Below are 21,350 nucleotides of genomic sequence, written 5' to 3' on the forward strand. Positions count from 1 at the left end.
GAGGAGTAGACAGTTGGAAATAATTAAACTCAGGGTTGAAATCAACCAAATAGAAACAAAAAGAACTATACAAAGAATCAACCAAACCAGGAGCTGGTTCTTTGAGAAAATCAACAAGATAGATAAACCCTTAGCCACACTACCCAGAAGGTGCAGAGACCATATCCAAATTAATAAAATCAGAAATAGAAAGGGAGACATAACAACAAAATATATCTTAAAATAATTATTCTATTTGTTGAATATTAACAGTTAAAATATTAAAATCATGTTCTACAAACAAAAAAAGTGTTCAACACTCTTAGTCATCAGGAAAATGCAAATCAAAATGACTCTGAGACTCCATCTTATACACATCAGAAAGGCTAAGATTTAAAAAAGAAAAAAAAAAAAACTCAAGTGACAGCACATGCTGGCAAGGTTATGGAGCAAAGGGAACACTCCTCTGTTGCTGGAAGGAGTGTAAATTTATATAAAAAAAACTTTGGAAATAAATTAGTAAGTGTCTCAGAATATTGGGGATAGGTCCACCTCAAGACCCAGCTATACCACTCCTGGGCATATACCCAAAAGATCCTCCACAATACCACAAGGACACATGCTCAACTATGTTTATAGCAACTGTATTCATAAAAGACAGAAACTGGAAACAACCTAGATGTCGATCAATTGAAGAATGGATAAAAATAATGTGGTTCGTTTATACATGGAATACTCTCAGCTATTAAAAACAAAAACACCATGAATTTTGCAGACAAATTGATGGAACAAAAATATCATCCTGAGTTTGAAGAAACAAAACGTAGCCAGCACTGGCCTCCGTGTTAGCCCTGGAGCTGAGTTTAGCACTCCCCTCCACATTAACACACACACACACACACACACACACACACACACACACACACACTGAGTTAAACTGCCAGCACTCCCCCTGGTGCAGCTGTCTCCTGTCTTTGAAGGAGGCAGAATTCAATGTCCTTAAAGTGATAAGGCCCCCACTGTTAAGCTATGAGAAAGAGACAACCATTGTTCCCAGACAGTTGTGACCAACTTGTAAGAATGCACTAGTCACTGATAACAGAATGAGTTATTCCTTCCCAGGTCAAAAAGGACCTTCTCCAGATGTATGGTCCCTCCTTGCTGTCTGAACAAAAGTTATCGATTTAAAGGATAGCATTTCTTTACCCCTTACCTAATCATGTAATGCCAAGGTTCAAAAGCTCCAGCTTGTACATTTCCCCTATATAATCACCAAGCTCCGGGGGTTACATTTCTAACCTGCTGAGCAAGGAGAGTTGCATCTGTGTGCTTGCACCAGTGGTCCCTGAGAGTCTCCTGGGGTTCTCACAAACTGGGCATATCGAGTGAGGTAACCAAGACCCATGGTACATTCTCACTTGTAAGTGGATGTTAGCCATAAAGTACAGGATAACTCTGGTACAATTCTTAGACAAAAGAAGCTAAGTAATAAGGATGGCCCAAGGGAAAATGCTTGAATCTCGTTTAGAGGGGAAATAAAATAGTCATCAGAGAAAAAGAAGTAGTTGGAAGAGGGGGTGAGAATAGTAACAGGAATTGATGCACAAAAGAACTCATAGACATCATGGAATTACACACAAGACGTACACGGGTTTAAGTTAGAGTACCAGTACTGAGAGAGATAAGTAGAGGTTGTAACAGTAACTAAGAAACTATTTTCAATTAATATCTGCTGCAAATGGGACAATCAGTTTTCTACAATTGTCACTGGGGGACCTCAGCCATGCTCTAGGGAAACTCCGTGGGTTTTGTTGTTGTTGTTGTTGTTGTTTAGACTTTCTTTTCTTCAGGTCTTTTGTTTTATTTTGTGGGGCAGAGAGCATAAGACAGCAAACATAAAGTTGGGTGGGTAGAGGGATGTGGAGAATGTGGGACGTGTTGGGGGAAGGAAATGACATTATCAAAATTTATTGTATGGAAAAAACTGAAGTAATAAAAAGAAAATAACATCAGACAAACTTAAACCACTTAAGTTATCTGTAAAGGCATTCTAAGCAGTGCTAAGAGCACAGAAAAATCTACCAGAATCTTCTCATCTTTGTCCTAAACATGACACTGCAGACAGCCCTTGACTGTAGTACTTGATGATCTATTATTATTATTAAATAATATGCTTAAAAATTATTCGGAGAGTGATCACTTTGGATTATCAGAAATTTCTTTCAAAGCAGTTCTTGGTTTAGCGGGTGCATGGAGGGAAAGAGGCAAGACTGTAGTTAAGTCCAAAGGTCGAGAACCCCTCAGGCACTGTTCATCACCCTTCTCCTTACTCACAGACACTGTAATTGGAATCATAAAGCTTCTGGGCTCAGCAAATGACAGAGCACCAGGGAGAAGGCAGAGCTGGCCTCAGGGATGGGGACAAAAGAGTCTAATCCCCTGACAGAGCCAAACTCCTGGTGGTGACATCCTGACACCTTACTTGAACACAAGGACTTGAGGTTGATAAACAGGGCCTGGCAGTGCTGTGAGGACCCTGACCCTGAGCCCTGCACAGATTGCACAGGTGAGTTCTGCCATGTCATGGGAGATGGACTGCATTTGACCTTGAAAGAAATCTTGGAAGGCTAATGTGTGGGAGAGAAGGATGTGGGCTCCCTGTCATTCTGAGAGGGGACAGTGGCGGGATTCAGGGAGAAGATGGTCTATCATTTCCTAAGTGCAATCCAGAATTGTCTCAGTGTCCACAAGGACAGTGTGTGCGGTCACTGATGGTGATCTGCTCCTTACACAGGACAGGCAGGGGTAGGAGACAGAGGCACCTGCAGTGCAGCCTGGAGTAAGAAGTTCTTGCTCCTACTGCTTCTCTTGTCTGTGTAACTTCTGGTGACTTCAGTCTTCTGTGCAAGGAACACTCTTTCTTTCTTTATGGTGATTTCATTTATTGTAATTTCTCCTTTTCTAGATTAAATGTAAACCATTGAATATGAGAATTGCAGATAAAACAGACATGAGGCTAAATACTGGTAGTAACATCTTATTTTTTAGTGCATAGTGGGAACTTCACTGGGTACTATTCCTCTCAGTTCATTGACTCCCTAAATTATACCGGTATTACATAAAAGCATACTTCACATATGAAAAATAATTTTTAAAGAAGCCAAATAAGTATGCTCAAGGTGATGAACATATGAATTGGAAAGCCAGAATTTAAATCTACACTGGGTGATCACAAAGGATGTTCTTGTGAATACTGAGCTTTCTATTTCTAAAACTTTGGTATCAGTCAACATTCTGGAATATGTATAACACTCCACCACATCATTTGAATCCCTAATTTAACTGGTTGAACAGACTAAACTGATTGACTCTAACATGGTAAAAGTAAGAGGTTTGTGGAAACTCATTTAAAATGTACACATGTGGACTGAAGAGCAGGCTCTGTGGGTAAGAGCACTCACTGCTCTTGCAGAGTTCCTTGATTAAATGGTCAGCTCACACAGCAGCTAACAACCCTGTGCAACTCCTGTTTCAGGGATCCAACGCTGTATTCTGGTCTCTGCAGGCACCAGGTACACAGTGGTCATTAGAAATGCATGTACATAAAATATCTATACATACAATAATGCTAAATTTAACATAAATAAAATATAATATAAATGTCTCTCTGACATTTCCTTGAATTGAAGTAAATGAATAATTTTCCTAGTCCAGAAATGGCACTATTCAGGAAACAAAGACATCTTCCTTATTTCAATACATATTGCTGACAGTGTCACATTGCTCAGGAGTAGATGAAAGTGATTTACAGATAAATTTGATGAGCAGCAGGAAATGCTAAAAAAGTAACAGACAAATAGACTTAAGGTCACCACATAAACTATTTATGATTTATGAAAATGGAGTCAAAATGAATACATTTAAGCTTTAATCCTTATTTTAACTTCAAACAGAATGAGAAAACAAAAAACAGATGTCATGTGTAAAATTCCCCAAATCAGTCTGAGGTATTAAGTTGTATGTCATTTATAGGGTATAGCATCACTGGCTGACAAAATCACCAATGTCATGAACCTTAGAAATCAAAGTGATAGGAAGTGCCTCAGTTTGGAGTCCAGAGGAACAATGTCTAAGCTGAGAGCTGAGATTTGATGTTTCCTTGGAAGAAGGTTCTTAGGAAATGGTCAGAAAAGGCCTATAAGTAGTGGGGTGTGGTACCTTTAATATGATCTAATACACAAGATGACAGTAAATAAAAATTAATTATGTCATTCCACTAAAGAAGAGGATATGGACTAACTACTGCCCTATCTAATTAATCTATGTGTTATTTATTGACAAGGTCAATTCAGAGTCGGAGACAAAGAAAAGTCACATGACTTTCCCTGAGAAGCAACCCCATTGTGGCAAGTATTAGACTTTTAGAAGAGCTGCAATTTGTTATTAGCTCAATCATTTCCTGAAAGATGAGTGCGTATGGGATGGCAAAAAGGATCTAAGAAGGGAAGACTCTAAGTTGATGCTCAATATCATTGCTTAGAAGCTTGATGATGCTATCCTTTGTCTGGGTTTCTCATGGGAAAGGTTTAAGGATGGAGGATAGAAAGAGGTCCTTCTGTGAAGGTTGAGAAGACATCAGCATGGTGTCATCATCATCATCATCATCATCTCCATGTCAATGGAACCAAGAACAGAAGGTCCAAGAATAAAATCAGGTATCTGCAAGCAAAAAAAAAAAAAAAATCTGTGCATTTACATAATATACTGTTCATTCCACAAAAGAAAACAGAAAACCTACAGGCATGAACTATATCATGTTTACTTCCTTGTGTTTCTCATGTTTTTCTTAGCTTTAGTCATGAAGATAATTTGGAGTGACCACATCCAGAAAATAATTTTCATTTCACTTATTGGACTTGGAGTTATAGGAAACATCATCTTATTTGTGAGACATTTGTATACTTTCATCATGGGTCCTGAGAACAAAAATATAGATGTTATTCTCATCCACTTGGCTTTTGTAAACACAATCATTATTTACTGCGTAGGGGTCAGAGACATAGCCACAATTTTTTACATCAGAAACTTCCTAGGTGATGTTGGTTGTAAAACTGTAATTTATCTAGAAAGGGTTGCCCGTGGCCTCTCCATCTGTACCACCTGTCTCCTCAGCATGGTCCAGGCTGTCACCATCAGACCCAGAACCACACTGTGGAGAAAACTCAAGCCACAAACATCATGGCATGTTCTTGCCTTTCTCCTCCTCTTTTGGATCTTTAATTCCCTGATAAGTTCCAATTTGCTATACTATATCAAAGCAGGCAGTAGCATGAACAGGTCTGAAGTTGCAATGTTTACTGGATATTGTTATATGCTGCCATCCAGGCACACAATTAAGTGGCTGTTCCTCTCTCTCATGACTCTCCGTGATGTCATTTTCCAGAGTCTCATGGGCTGGAGCAGTGGGTCTATGGCTCTCCATCTGTATAAGCACCACAAGCGTGTCCTCTACCTTCACAGCTCCAGGTCTGCAAACAATTCTAGGCCAGAAATCAGAGCTACCCAGAGGGTTCTCACTCTCATGACCTGTTTCCTTTTCTTTTATTGGGCAGATTTTATTTTCTCCTTTTACACATGTTCCACAGTGACACATGACTTCACAATACTAAATATTAAAGCATTTTTAGTACTTAATTATGCTGGTCTCAGCCCCTTTGTCCTGATCATTGGGGATGTCCGTGTTGCTAAGCTCTGCTGCATCCCTGAGAAATATGAAAGTCCTTTCATACCCAGTTCTTTATAAACTAAAGTTATATATATTTGGATAGCTTTGCCTTTTCATTCAAATGTATCACACCAATAAATTTGAGATTGTATATATTATTTTTTACAGAGAACTTTGTCTTAGAAAATTGAAAACTGGTTCAGGCTCTAGGAAGTGGGCAGGGATGCTCACATTCCCACCATCCCACCATTCCTATCATGCAGTTTGACTTGCTACATCATTCATCAGGAAATGCATGAGGGCATGCAGTGACCTGGAATTAGAATTTTATTTTTCTGTATGCTATATTTTATGCTTATAAGGACCCACAGGTTTATTCTGTCTTCTTGTTCCATCTAATGTACGTCCATGATCACCAACCCCTCTATTTATTTACAAAGCTCTTGCTATGTGGGAGAGGCTGTTCTAATGAGCAGGAGAGCAAGTGAAGAAGAGAGATGTCAGGAAGCATCCTTTATCTGAAGGTCTCTTATAAAGTGGAGATGACCAGGGGGAGAAGCTAACTAATTACAGCTACTAAGTGCTTGGCATTGCTGGGTACCAAGTACTAACGAACTGGTAAGAACAAACATTGTAAGACAATTCCAAACACATTCAAAACATTGATATCTGGTCATGGCATATATAGGAAGCAAGGAGAAATATCATCTTTTAGAGAATGCCATCACAGTTTGGAATACAAGCTCTACTTAAAAACCTCACTCCAGTACACAATGATGTGCAAAAACACCTCAGGAACATTGTGCCCCAGCTACTGGTTCTCAATCATTAGGGCTTACACAGATGATGGGGCATTTTCTAGCTCACCTTGACCCCTGCATGGCAGCCACACACTCAGAATTTAGGTATCCAACATCCTGATAGCTGCTCAGGTTCATGGGGTTCAGCTGTGGACATAGGGACAGCAATTTCAGCCCCTATGTTCTCATCAGCAGAGATGTCCGTGTTCCTAATGTCTTGCTTGCTCACTGAGAAGTGTAGGAATTACATTTTATAGCTATTCTCTATAAGCTAAAAGCATGTACATTATAAAGTTTTACATAGTGAATAATAGAGGTGGGAAACATAATGTTTGCTTTGTAGCATAGGCTGACCTGGAAGTTGCACAAGCTTATCTTGAGGTGCATTAGCACCCCAAATACTAGGATAACAGACCTTCGCCATCAAATTACCATTTGCCTTGGTATTGCAAATCATTGCAACATTGGATTATATATTATAAAAATAGATCTCCTTTTCTTAAGAAGTCTGGCACTATGCAATCTTAGGATCTGTTCAAGGTTTCTAGGCAGGTGGAGAGTGGATTCTTACTACCTTCCCATTCCAAGATCCCTGTCATGTGGCTTTTAGCTTATGGTTAGAACTGGGGAAAATACAGGAGGTAAGGCTTCTATCAAAAATTAGTGTTTCAGCAGAGATCGGCCTTGCAGTTTGCAACAATGTCTGAACCAATCAGAGTCCTTGTGACTGGAGCAGCTGGTCAAATTGCATATTCACTGTTGTACAGTATTGGAAATGAATCTGTCTTTGGAAAAGACCAGCCCATCATTCTTGTACTGTTGGGCATCACCCCCATGATGGGTGTTCTGGATGGTGTCCTGATGGAACTGCAAGACTGTACCCTTCCCCTTCTTCACGATGTCATTGCAACAGACAAAGAAGAGATTGCCTTCAAAGACCTGGATGTGGCTGTCCTAGTGGGCTCCATGCCACGAAGGGAAGGCATGGAGAGGAAGGACCTACTGAAAGCCAATGTGAAAATCTTCAAGTCCCAGGACGCAGCCTTAGAGAAATACGCCAAGAAATCAGTTAAGGTCATTGTTGTGGGAAACCCAGCCANAAATCAGAGCTACCCAGAGGGTTCTCACTCTCATGACCTGTTTCCTTTTCTTTTATTGGGCAGATTTTATTTTCTCCTTTTACACATGTTCCACAGTGACACATGACTTCACAATACTAAATATTAAAGCATTTTTAGTACTTAATTATGCTGGTCTCAGCCCCTTTGTCCTGATCATTGGGGATGTCCGTGTTGCTAAGCTCTGCTGCATCCCTGAGAAATATGAAAGTCCTTTCATACCCAGTTCTTTATAAACTAAAGTTATATATATTTGGATAGCTTTGCCTTTTCATTCAAATGTATCACACCAATAAATTTGAGATTGTATATATTATTTTTTACAGAGAACTTTGTCTTAGAAAATTGAAAACTGGTTCAGGCTCTAGGAAGTGGGCAGGGATGCTCACATTCCCACCATCCCACCATTCCTATCATGCAGTTTGACTTGCTACATCATTCATCAGGAAATGCATGAGGGCATGCAGTGACCTGGAATTAGAATTTTATTTTTCTGTATGCTATATTTTATGCTTATAAGGACCCACAGGTTTATTCTGTCTTCTTGTTCCATCTAATGTACGTCCATGATCACCAACCCCTCTATTTATTTACAAAGCTCTTGCTATGTGGGAGAGGCTGTTCTAATGAGCAGGAGAGCAAGTGAAGAAGAGAGATGTCAGGAAGCATCCTTTATCTGAAGGTCTCTTATAAAGTGGAGATGACCAGGGGGAGAAGCTAACTAATTACAGCTACTAAGTGCTTGGCATTGCTGGGTACCAAGTACTAACGAACTGGTAAGAACAAACATTGTAAGACAATTCCAAACACATTCAAAACATTGATATCTGGTCATGGCATATATAGGAAGCAAGGAGAAATATCATCTTTTAGAGAATGCCATCACAGTTTGGAATACAAGCTCTACTTAAAAACCTCACTCCAGTACACAATGATGTGCAAAAACACCTCAGGAACATTGTGCCCCAGCTACTGGTTCTCAATCATTAGGGCTTACACAGATGATGGGGCATTTTCTAGCTCACCTTGACCCCTGCATGGCAGCCACACACTCAGAATTTAGGTATCCAACATCCTGATAGCTGCTCAGGTTCATGGGGTTCAGCTGTGGACATAGGGACAGCAATTTCAGCCCCTATGTTCTCATCAGCAGAGATGTCCGTGTTCCTAATGTCTTGCTTGCTCACTGAGAAGTGTAGGAATTACATTTTATAGCTATTCTCTATAAGCTAAAAGCATGTACATTATAAAGTTTTACATAGTGAATAATAGAGGTGGGAAACATAATGTTTGCTTTGTAGCATAGGCTGACCTGGAAGTTGCACAAGCTTATCTTGAGGTGCATTAGCACCCCAAATACTAGGATAACAGACCTTCGCCATCAAATTACCATTTGCCTTGGTATTGCAAATCATTGCAACATTGGATTATATATTATAAAAATAGATCTCCTTTTCTTAAGAAGTCTGGCACTATGCAATCTTAGGATCTGTTCAAGGTTTCTAGGCAGGTGGAGAGTGGATTCTTACTACCTTCCCATTCCAAGATCCCTGTCATGTGGCTTTTAGCTTATGGTTAGAACTGGGGAAAATACAGGAGGTAAGGCTTCTATCAAAAATTAGTGTTTCAGCAGAGATCGGCCTTGCAGTTTGCAACAATGTCTGAACCAATCAGAGTCCTTGTGACTGGAGCAGCTGGTCAAATTGCATATTCACTGTTGTACAGTATTGGAAATGAATCTGTCTTTGGAAAAGACCAGCCCATCATTCTTGTACTGTTGGGCATCACCCCCATGATGGGTGTTCTGGATGGTGTCCTGATGGAACTGCAAGACTGTACCCTTCCCCTTCTTCACGATGTCATTGCAACAGACAAAGAAGAGATTGCCTTCAAAGACCTGGATGTGGCTGTCCTAGTGGGCTCCATGCCACGAAGGGAAGGCATGGAGAGGAAGGACCTACTGAAAGCCAATGTGAAAATCTTCAAGTCCCAGGACGCAGCCTTAGAGAAATACGCCAAGAAATCAGTTAAGGTCATTGTTGTGGGAAACCCAGCCAATACGAACTGCCTGACAGCCTCCAAGTCAGCGCCATCGATCCCCAAGGAGAACTTCAGTTGCCTTACTCGCTTGGACCACAACCGAGCGAAATCTCAAATTGCTCTTAAACTCGGTGTAACTGCTGATGATATAAAGATTGTCATTATCTGGGGAAATCATTCATCAACCCAGTATCCAGATGTCAATCATGCAAAGGTGAAATTGCAAGGAAAGGAAGTTGGTGTGTATGAAGCCCTGAAAGATGACAGCTGGCTGAAGGGAGAGTTCATCATGACTGTGCAACATCGTGGTGCTGCTGTCATCAAGGCTCGGAAGCTGTCCAGTGCAATGTCTGCAGTGAAAGCCATCGCAGACCACATCAGAGACATCTGGTTTGGAACCCCAGAGGGAGAGTTCGTGTCGATGGGTGTTATCTCTGATGGCAACTCCTATGGTGTCCTTTGATGACCTGCTCTACTCATTCCCTGACGTGATCAAGAATAAGACCTGGAAGTTTGTTGAAGGCCTCCCCATTAATGACTTCTCCGTGAAAAGATGGACCTGACAGCAAAGGAGCTGACCGAGGAAAAGGAGACGGCTTTTGAATTTCTCTCCTCTGTGTGACTAGATAGTCATGTTGACATCAGCAGACAGCCAAAGGCCGAGGAATCAAAATGTCGTCTTTGAGCCTAGTACCAAACAGTAATAATGCTACATTGAAATTGTGAACAGCAAAATATTTTAAATAGTGTGTGCTTTATGATTTGTGAAAGTCTATCATGTTGTTAGTACTGCGATCTAAATAAAAGTATATTCAAGTGAAAAAAAAATTAGTGTTTCATTTTTCTCCAGAGCCAGATAGGAAAGCAAGATGGGGTAGGTAGGGGTGGGAAGATGACCCTTATCTGAGGTGAGCTTGCAGGGCAGAGTGAAGACAACAGTGAGACTAACAAAGTCACCACAACCAAGCAAATTTGATCAATAATTGTTTGATGTTGCTAAGTTTCAAAATCAAAGGAAACTGGTGTGGATGCTGTGGGGAAACTATAACACAGTTAGACCTTAAAGTACCACCACGAGAATCTCTGGCAAATGGACTCTCTCAAAGGATGCCATCATATGTCTGGAGACAAAGCCTCACTGGCACACGGATGAGTAAATACCTCGCTGACAGACTGTTTACACTGGAGCTTCCACTGCTCTTCCAGTCACTCACTAGGGCCTGTACTGAATATCCCGGTGTTCTTGAGATCTCCCCTCCTCTCCTCCCTGGGATCTCATCATCCCTGATGCCGCCCTGGTGCAGCCTGTTGAGCTGCAGACAAGGGGACTGCAGTGCTGAGGGCCCTGAGGGGATCACGTGGTAGACCCCAGTTGGCACAGCCTGGGCAAGCAGCGGGACATTGGAGGCCCTGATAACTCCAAAACCTCAGGTTTGGAAGAATCTGGAGGATCCAGAAAGTGTCCAGACCCCAAATCCTCAAGACACTGCACTGCGGTCATCCCAGGGAGGCTTCTGACTGCTCTTGGTTGTGTGGGTGCCACTCATGAAGGGATGCAGGGCCATGAAGGGCTGTTCACCAAAGCTTCCCATCAGCTCACTGCAGTTCCTCCCCAGGATAAACAGCAAAACCCAAATAGACTTTGCTGAGGTTGAACTGCTCTCTCTGCGGCTGAGCTGTGCCTGGAGGGGACCCAAGGCTGCCTGAGCTCCTTCCCTGGTCCAAGAGTAGAACTCAGCAGACTAAACCAAGAGATAGGCCAGGCTGTGGGTCTCTGAAATACTGATCTTTGCTAAGATAAAATAGTTTCTTAATGCATTATAATATAAATTTAAGGTCACTATTGTGATATGTTTCTTCGGGGGCAGGGGGAGCCCTGTCTGTTCTGGAACTAGCTGTGGAGACCAAGCTGGTCTCTAACTCACGGAGATCTTCCAGCCTCTGCCTCCTAGAGTGTGGGATTAATGCTAAGCTATGGCTAGTTTTTATGTCATCTTATCATGAATTCTAATCACCTGAGTGGGAAGCTTCACCTGAAGAGTTCTTTCTGTCCTGATTGATGTGGGAAGACCCAACCCGAATGTGAGTGGCCCTTAACGGTAAGAGCCCTAGTTAAATGTGTGTGTGTCAGAGAGAAGAGCATCCTGCCTCATGCTTGTGCATCCTTCCCTCCTGTCTCTGAGTTGATTTGTTCTGTTGCTGATGCTGGGACTGATTCTTTTCCTAAGAGCAAAGAGTTTTCTAGAGAAACATTGGGACTATTGAGGCACGTGCCTGTGGATTAACTCAGGTATGGCCCCCAGTGAGAGACAACTATGGTGAGACTCTCTGACTGGTAAGGTTCACAGGTTCAAAGGCCCAGTAAAGTCCTTAGTTCTCCTCTTCACTGTCATTTTACTGTGCCCTAATGTTCTAACATATCAAACCATTAAGGTAATCCAGCCTTTTTATAATAGGTTTGTTCTGTTTTATATAAAATCTGAACTAGACACTCTTAAGACCTTGCTTGAGAGCTCTAGAAAGTTGGACAGATTATTTTATTCTTTCACAATTTTTTACATCCATTTGTACAATGGATTTATTTTATTTTGCAAAGAACTAAGTAGACATATTAGATGAAAGGATATCTGATCTGTGATATTTTAAAGGAATAAGAAGTTCAGCTTTAATCTCAACAGTAAATATTTCTCAGATTATTATTTTTATTTGACTTAGTTTTATTTTGTTTTACTTTTTTCATGGAAAGACCTTACTTATAACTTTGCCTATCTTGAAACTCATTATGTAGACCAGGCTGGCCTCAAACTCGCAGAGATTTCTGGTGTTAAGGACATGAATCAGTACACTGAGAATATCTCTCAGAGTATCTTAATATTTAATATTTTCAATACCATGGGTCAGTACTGAAATTGAATACATAGCAGTAACATAATCTGAGCATGTGAGATATATATATATATATATATATATATATATATATATATATATATATATCATTAGGAACATATACCCACACCCACAAGAATAAAATATGTACCTTTGTTTTGCACACTAACTTGTCATTTATTTGGGATGTATTCAAGGGTTCTTTGATTGAAGAAATTATTGTGTATTCAGAAATTTGATTTCTTTTGAAGTGGTATCTGTGGAAAAACTTCTTGCTTTATATAGCATTAGGCCTAGAGATACTATCCTGTAATGAAAGAAAAAACTCAGCTGAAGTGTAGTATGTTGCATGCAGATGTTGGCTGAAGAACACTCAACTTCTGACAGAAGGAAGGCATGCAAATGAGATGTGGATCAGGTCTATGCTACAAAAATTCAAATAGTATACATCATGGGTAGGTTTGGTTATGAGAATGGTAAGAGATCACTGAAGAACTTTCATTAAAAAGAATGGCAGATTGTGACATACTTTAAAAGTCATCTTTTGATGCTATAGTTGGCCGTGACCAGCAGCAAAAAGAAATTTTAGAGAAAAGTATGAGAGAATTGTGCTAGTGCAATGTGAATGTGCAAGTTCCACACTGAATATGAGCAGAGTCTGATAAGGACAAGGAGAACCTTCAGACAGTTGTACAAATACAACAGGAAAGGAGAGACAACAAAAGGACCAATGAGAGACTCTTAGTGGAATGTGTCTTTTAGAGCAACTTTACAACAGGCAGTGGCAATTCTATTTCAGTGTTCCCTATATCTAATCATCTGGAATGAGCCTGGAACAAGGATGTTTTGATAGACAGAAAAGAAATGTGGCAACTCAAACTCAACATTCCCATGCAAGAGCAGGTTCTCTTGAACAGAAAGATTCAAGAGCAGGATGACTTCATGTGGGATGTGATCAAGCAATCTCTACAGATATAAAAATATGGGAATTTGGATTTGGGTAGTAGTAGTTAAACAGTTGAATTTCCAATAATTGGAGATATACCAATAATGTTTTCTGAAGACTGGGATGTGAAAGAGAATTTTGGTTGAAATCCTAGGTAAATTGGCTGAGAAGTCTTTAAATGTAAATGATTTGAGGAATGGAGTCCATGGTCAAATAAAGAAGGTACATAGAGTTTCAGACATGTTGAACTTTATTTGCATGTTAACCATCTTCTGTGATTTCAATATGGTTTAAGTGTCTCTTGGAAGTTGGAAGCGTGATACCCATCTGTCAGTAATGAGGAGGTAAAACCTTATTTGGAATGGAATTAGCTCATCAGGTAACAATTCAAAAGATCTTAATGGAGATGTCTAGGAATAAATCATTCCTATGGGAGTAGGTTATAAGTCAATTCCATAGCACACGATGACCCCTTCTATATGTAGCCATTTGTTCTGTTTCTTAACTACATTGTGAAGCTTCCAGGAGTCTCCACAAGGATAGTAGTGCTATGATATTTGGACCTTCCTGACATAGGCTTTTGATCCAAAAAGACTTTTCAACAAAATATTGTAGTAAAAAATATTTAATAGAGCCAGGTATGGTGGTGCACGCCTTTAATCCCAGCACTTGGGAGGCAGAGGCAGGCGGATTTCTGAGTTCGAGGCCAGCCTGGTCAAAGTCAGTTCCAGGATAGCCAGAGCTATACAGAGAAACCCTGTCTCGAAAAACAAACAAAAAAATATTTAATAAATCCCAGCACAGTGTTCCTTCCTGCATTTGACCATTTATGTTACTGGATGGAAAACACACACACAGTCTTATATTTTAATATGCATTAAGCAGCACTATAGCTGGGCAGCTGCCTACCCTTCGTGCTTTTAAAATCTACGTTCCCACTGATAACCCCAAATTATCACTTAATATTAACTATGTTCTATCTTGGCTGCTCTTAACCCAATTGGGCAGTTCTATGGGCCATGTTCTTTTGGCTCTCCCAGCCCATGGTGGCTCTCCTTGCTTCTCTCCCCAGTAGGTTTCAAATCAATTACAGACTGCCCGCTCAGCAGCCCAGGTGTTCCCTTGAAATCTACATCCTAGTGGCTCCAAGGCAACTGGCCGAAGGTAGTCCAACCTCACAAACTGCCCCAAGGCTGCCTATACTTCCCAAGCACCACATGATAGAGCTAGGACATCAAACTACAGAGTCTGATCTTCCAGGCCTTGACCAATATTCCAACTGCCTTGAGTCCCTAGCAATTATGTCCCTATATCAGCAGGAAGCAGCCAGAAGAAAAACAGCACCCACTTAATCATATGCAGTGACCAAATAATAAAACAAAAGCAGTAATAATTAAAACAATTAAGTAGTAGCTTCTACCCATAAGACCTTGGAAGGCTAAGTCAGGAGGATTGCCATGAATTTAAGGTCAGCCTGGGCTTCAGAGTGAGACCCTGATCCGAAGTGGGAGTGGATGCAGAAAAAATATACACATATGGGTGGGAAGGAGAGAGAGAAGAGAAGCAGGAAAGGACAAATGTAAAAAGGAAATCCATACATATCCAGCCACAAAAATGAACTTTATGTGATTTATAAAATGATGCTGGCTTTGACTTTTACTTATGTGCAAGGAAGGACATACAGCTATTTTATTTTTTCCTTTAAAAAAAACACAAGACACAAAGTCTCACAAGTAGGAACTGACTGGCTTCAGAGTTGCAGTCCTCTTGCCTCTGCCTCCCAAGTGCTGGGATACAGAGGTAAACGGTCCTGTTCATCCATAAAGTGTAATTTTAATAAACAGATGAGCAAAGTCAGAGTAAAGGATAAGAGCAGCATTTCTAATATAATGTCAATAACTCCTCTCAAACCACTGCTCCTAGGACAATGAAGAGTCCTATGCAGCAGTGCACTGGACCCACTATCATGGGCGCTGCTCCTTTTACCCAGGCCAGGGAGGGAGAGGACACATGGCCCCAAATGACCTTTGGACCACAGTGTGTATGTGTGCATTTATTCTCTGCAGTCTCCAATAGTATCTGAGTATTTTACCTGTCTCCTCAGTGTGGACCAGGCTGTCACCATCAGTCCCAGGACAACCCTATGGAGAGAGCTCAAGCCACAGACATTATGGCAAGTTCTTCTGTATCTTTAATTTTCTGTCAAGTTCCAACTAGCTTTGCTACGACAGTATGAACAGATCTGGAATTGAAGTGGATATTATTATATGCTGTCATCCAAATATAATTAAATGGTTCTCTCTCTCTCTCTCTCTCTCTCTCTCTCTCTCTCTCTCTCTCTCTCTCTCTCTCTCTCTCTCCCCCCATGATTCTTTGAAATGTCATCCTTCAGAGTTTCATAGGTGGCTGTGTATATAAATGTCACAAGTGCTCCCTCTAACGTCCCAGCTCCGTTGTTGTACGCAATTCCTGTACAGAAATCAGAGCAACCTGACCATTCTCCTTTATTATAACCTGTTCCCTTTTCATTGGTAGATTTTGGAGAGGGGGTAGACTTTATTTGGGGGGGGTAGATTTTATTCTCTCCTTGTACACAGGCTCCTTGGTGGTACATGACTCCATGATGCCAATTCTGAGGATGGTGAGCCTCTCGCCACCTGTTTATTCCGATCTGCAGAGATGAACTGTTATTAACTGTCGGAGTGCACATTAAAGGATGGCATTGCATTCTACCCTCATTCTTCCTGAACTAAAGGTATATATGCAGCAGGAATTGCTTTTCTCCAGTGATTAAAAAATAAAATAAAATAAACTGGATTTTGCTATGTACCTCGAGCTGATCTAGAAGTGGTAATTCTGCTAGGAGAATTCTCAAATGGTAGAGAGCCACAACTACAGCATGCTTTGTCCTAGAGTTCTAAAGTATCACGACATTTAAAAGCATATGCATAGATTTACAGAAGAGGGAAAGCAGCCTGTTATAGGCAATCTAAAACTAGTTCGAGATTCCCAGGAAGCTGAAAACAGATTTTCTCCATCTTCCCAGTCCACCACCGCTGTCATGTGACTTTTCGTTTGCGCTGGAGAGAGAGAGAGAGAGAGAGAGAGAGAGAGAGAGAGAAGCTGAACCTGCTATCGTAATCCTACTGTACTTTTTTCCCCAAACCAAAGCATGAGAGCAAGACAGGGAAGGCGATGGTTCATCCATCGAAATCATTAGTCTTTCTGGATTCTAAAAATAGCCGAAGCTACCACCATAATCCTACTGTATTTTTCCCCAAGCCAGCACAGCAAGACAGAGAAGGCGGCTGTCTAACGCAATCATTAGTCATTGCTGGATTCTAAAAATAATTAAATGCTGATTCTAAAACTAATTCGTAACAAAGCCGGTACAGGATGCTTGATACTAAACAAGTTAAAAACCTTAAACTACCCTCACGAAAAAAGTATGCAGTGGGATAGGGCTCCTGAAGGGTCTGTGAAAACAATGCTCCAGGTGAGGCTCGAACTCACAACCTCGGCATCGCTCCGCGCACACACACTGTTCTATAAGTACCGCGCGCTAACCGATTGCGCCACTGGAGCATCTATAGATTGCCTCTGGTCACTCGTTACACGGCCTACGTAGAACATCCACCGTTCGCTAGACTGTGGTGTGGGTGCATACCCAGCTCTGCATCCATTTGCACGTCCTCTGACACCCGCACCAAGCGGCTATTACAGCCCTGGCGACCCGGTGTGAGGCAGCAATCTGCGCGGTCCCAGAGACATTCCCCTCCCTCCACCTTGGCGTTAAAAGCTGCTCCCAGGGAAGATGCAAACGGCATTCTCCAAGGTTGTGTTTTTTCCTCCTGCCCTGATCTGGTCTAACAAATGCTGGAGAAACCAAGGAACTTGGTTCCAGAGCCAATCGCGCATAATAATCACAGCAGCAGTGAGTTCATGACTGCTGCCGTTCTCCTATTGCGAAGACTGTGTCACACGGATTCTATGCTATCTCTGGCCTCTCTGCTCCCTCTTTCGTGGTCCCTGAGCCTATAGGAGAAGTGTGGGTGATATAGCTGTGTTAAGACTTTTTAAATGGGATTGTTTTCTCGTTCTGATAGATCACATTGCTATAAAAACTCAAAACGTTTCGTGTTCATTTTGTATCCTGAATGTTTATTAAAGTTGTTTGTTCTTACATCTTTGTGGTAGGTAGAGCCGTCACAGATTTCTACCTGTTATCAGGAAACAGGCTTATTTTTCTTTCTCTCTACACCCAATTTGGATTCCTTTCATTTTTATTCCTAACTATTCTTGCTAGTGGTAGATTGAAAAAAAAAAAAAAAAAACAACACTGTCAAGAATGGACATTCACCTGTTTCAAGTCTTAAAAGAAAATCCTTTAACATTTTTCCATTAGTTACAATGTTAACTGTGCCTTTTCATAAATGGACTTTAATGTATTGAGAAAATTTTCTTCTGTTCTTTGTTATCACTTTTTTTAGTCATGAATGAATACTGATCCTTGTTAAATGACTTTTTTCAGCATTTATGATCAAAGAATTTTGCTTTCATTCTGTTATTATATCACATGAATTTGAGTATATTAACTAACTGTGTATCTTAGAGGTAAGTGACACCTGGTCAGTCTATATCTTTTTTAATTTAGTTTGCTCTTACCTATTGAGGATTTTATATCTACAGGTTCATAAGGAATACATACAGACCTGTGGTTATTGTAGTCTGTTCTCTCTCATTTTCCCTGGAGTCTGAGTGATGTTCTCATAAAATAAATTTGGAAGTATTTTCTCTACACTTGTGTTTTGAAAGAGTGAAAGAAGGATTGGTAGTGATTCTTCTATAAATGTTTCATGGAATTCTGCTATTAATAAATGTGGTTCTTAACTTTTCCTTGTTACATTTCTATTATAACATCAATCTCATTTGTTCTTGATCTGTTAAGAAGCCATTGTTGAGAAGGGTGTGTGGTACATGCCTTTAATTGCAGCACTCAGAAGGCAGGGACAAGTGGAGCTCTGAGTTCAAGGCCAGTCTGGTCTGAATAGTGAGTTCTAGTTCAACCAAAAGTAAACAGAGAAATCCTGGAGGGAGAGGGGGACCTTGTTGACAGTAAATACTGGCTTGTTAAATGTAACTAGTTCCATTTATTCCTTTTTGATGTTGAGAATAGTCTATTTGCACATCTTTCTTTTTCTAAGTCAGTTCAAAGCTTGGAAGAAGATGGGCACTCCTCTCTCTGTGCTCTTGCCATCTTTAAGACCTAAAGATGTTTTGCTCCCTATTTTCATGAACTTACATATTTGTTGTTTTTTTAACATCTTGTTTATTTTATGTGTATATGTATATGCATGAATGTTTATAAGTGTACTACATATGTGCAGAGGTGAAAAGGGGCATCAGACCCCCTAAAACAGGAGTTACAGAGAATAGTGAGTCACATAACGTATGTCCTGAGGCTCAAATCCAGGTCCTCTGAAAAAGTAAAAGCATCAAGAACTCTGAACCTCTGAGCCATCTCTCCAGTCCCAATATTTGTTTCTTTCTGCATATAGAAACATGCAGTTTGTTTATATAGTGGATTATGTTGATGGATTTCCATATATTGAACCATCCCTGCATCCCTGGGATGAAGCCTACTTGATGGTGGTAAAAGATCATTTTAATGTTCCTTGGATTCAGTTTGCAAGAATTTTATTGAGTATTTTTGCATTGATATTCATAAGGGAAATGGGTCTGAAGTTTTCTTTCTCTATTGGGTCTTTGTGTGGCTTAGCTATCAGCATAATCGTGGCTTTGTAGAATGAATTAGGTTGTGTCCCCTCTGTTTCTATTTTGTGGGATAGTTTGAAGAGTGTTAGTATTAGGTCTTCTTTGAAGGTCTGATAGAATTCTGCACTAAAATCATCTGGTTCTGGGCTTTTTTTTGGTTGGGAGACTTTTAATGACTGCTTCTATTTCCTTAGGGGACTGTTTAGATGGTTTATCCGATCCTGATTTAACTTTGGTACCTGGAATCTGTCTAGAAAATCACCCATTTCATCCAGATTTTTCTGTTTTGTTGAGTATAGGCTTTTGTAATGGGAGCTGATTTTGTTTTTAATTTCTTTACTTTCTCTTGTTATATCTCCCTTTTCATTTCTGATTTTGTTAACTTGGATACTATCTCTGTACCCTTTGGTTATTTGGTTATTTGGTTATTAAGGGTTTATCTATCTTGTTGATTTTCTCAAAGAACCAGCTCCTGGTTTGGTTGATTCTTTGTATAGTTCTTTTTGTTTCTACTTGGTTGATTTCAGTCCTGAGTTTGATTATTGCGCGCTGTCTACTCCTCTTGGGCATATTTGCTTCTTTTTATTCTAGAGGTTTCAGGTGTGCTGTTAAGCTGCTAGAGTATGTTCTCTCCAGTTTCCTTATGTAAGTACTCAGAGCTATGAGTTTTCCTCTTTAGCACTGCTTTCATTGTGTCCCATAAGTTTGGGTGTGTTGTGCCTGCAGCTGATAAACAACTGCAGCAAAGTGTCTGGATAATAAAATTAACTCAAACAAATCAGTAGCCTTCCTCTATTCAAAGGATAATTGAACTTAGAAAGAAATTAGGGAAATTACACACTTCACGATAGTAAAAAATATTATAAAATATCTTGATGTGACTCTAGCCAAGCAAATGAAGGATAATTATGACAAGAATTTCAAGTCTCTGAAGAAAGAAATCAAAGAAGACCTCAGAAGATGGAAAGATCTCCCATGCTCATGGATCGGCAGGATTAACATAGTAAAAATGGCCAGCTTACCAAAATCAATTTACAGATTCAATGCAATTCCCATTAAAATTCCAACTCAATTCTTCACAAAGATAGAAAGAGCAATTCTCAAATTTGTCTAACATAACAAAAAACCTAGGATAGTGAAAACTGTTCTCAACAATAAGAGTACTTCTGGGGGAATCACCATGCCTGACCTCAAGCTGTACTACAGAGCAATAGTGAAAAAAACACATGGTATTGGTACAGAGACAGACAGGTAGATCAATGAATAAAATTGAAGACCTGGAATTAAATCCACATATCTATGGTCACCTGATCTTTGACAAAGAAACCAAAATCCAGTAGAAAAAAAGACAGCATATACAACATATACAACATATGGTACTGGTTTGAGTGGCAATCAGTATGTAGAAGAATGCAAATTGATCTATTCTTATCTCCTTGTACAAAGTTCATGTCCAAGTGGATCAAGAACCTCCACATAAAACCAGATATGCTGAATCTAATAGAAGAGAAAGCAGAAAAGAGCCTTGAACACATCCACACAGGGGAAATTTTCCTCAACAGATCAATGGCTCAGGCTCTAAGATCAACTGTAACCAAATGGGATCTCAAAAAAATTGAAAAGCTTCTATAAGGCAAAGGACACTGTGAACAGGACAAAATGGCAACCTACAGACTGGGAAAAGCTCTTTACTACCCTACATCCAATAGAGGGCTAATATCCAATATATGCAAAGAAATCAAGAAATTAGACTTCAGAGAACCAAATAACCCTATTAAAAAATAGGGTACAGAGCTAAACAAAGCTCAAGAAGCACCTAAAAAAGTGCAACTTCCTTAGTCATCAGGGAAATGAAAATCAAAATGACCCTGAGATTCCATCTCACACTAGTCAGAATGGCTGAGATCAAAAACTCAGGTGACATCAGATGCTGGCAAGGATGTGGANAAAAAGGAACACTCCTCCATTGCTGGTGGGATTGCCAGCTGGTACAACCACTTTGGAAATCAGTTTGGCAGTTCCTCAGAAAACTGGACGTAGTATTAACTGAGGACCCAGCTATAACCACTCCTGGGAATATA

At 40.3% G+C, this 21,350-nt stretch overlaps 1 protein-coding gene, 1 non-coding gene and 1 pseudogene across 2 annotated transcripts; 2 read left to right on the forward strand and 1 right to left on the reverse strand.

The window, feature by feature from the left end:
• Nucleotides 1–4,651: 4,651 nt before the first annotated feature.
• On the forward strand, nt 4,652–5,782 carry LOC110334291 (putative vomeronasal receptor-like protein 4). The gene has a single exon (XM_021216121.1). It carries the CDS (start codon nt 4,652–4,654, stop codon nt 5,780–5,782), a length of 1,131 nt encoding a protein of 376 aa, XP_021071780.1.
• Nucleotides 5,783–9,257: 3,475 nt separating this feature from the next.
• Nucleotides 9,258–10,490, forward strand: LOC110333999 (annotated as a pseudogene).
• A 6,492-nt stretch (nt 10,491–16,982) lies between these two features.
• On the reverse strand, nt 16,983–17,079 carry Trnai-uau. The gene is made up of 2 exons: nt 17,042–17,079; nt 16,983–17,018 (listed from the first exon to the last, which is right to left on the reverse strand). It is a non-coding gene; the product is annotated as a tRNA-Ile (tRNA).
• Nucleotides 17,080–21,350: the final 4,271 nt, after the last annotated feature.

The sequence above is a fragment of the Mus pahari genome, chromosome 16 (assembly GCF_900095145.1).
Source record: "Mus pahari chromosome 16, PAHARI_EIJ_v1.1, whole genome shotgun sequence".
In the NCBI taxonomy this organism is placed as follows: Eukaryota; Metazoa; Chordata; class Mammalia; order Rodentia; family Muridae; genus Mus; species Mus pahari.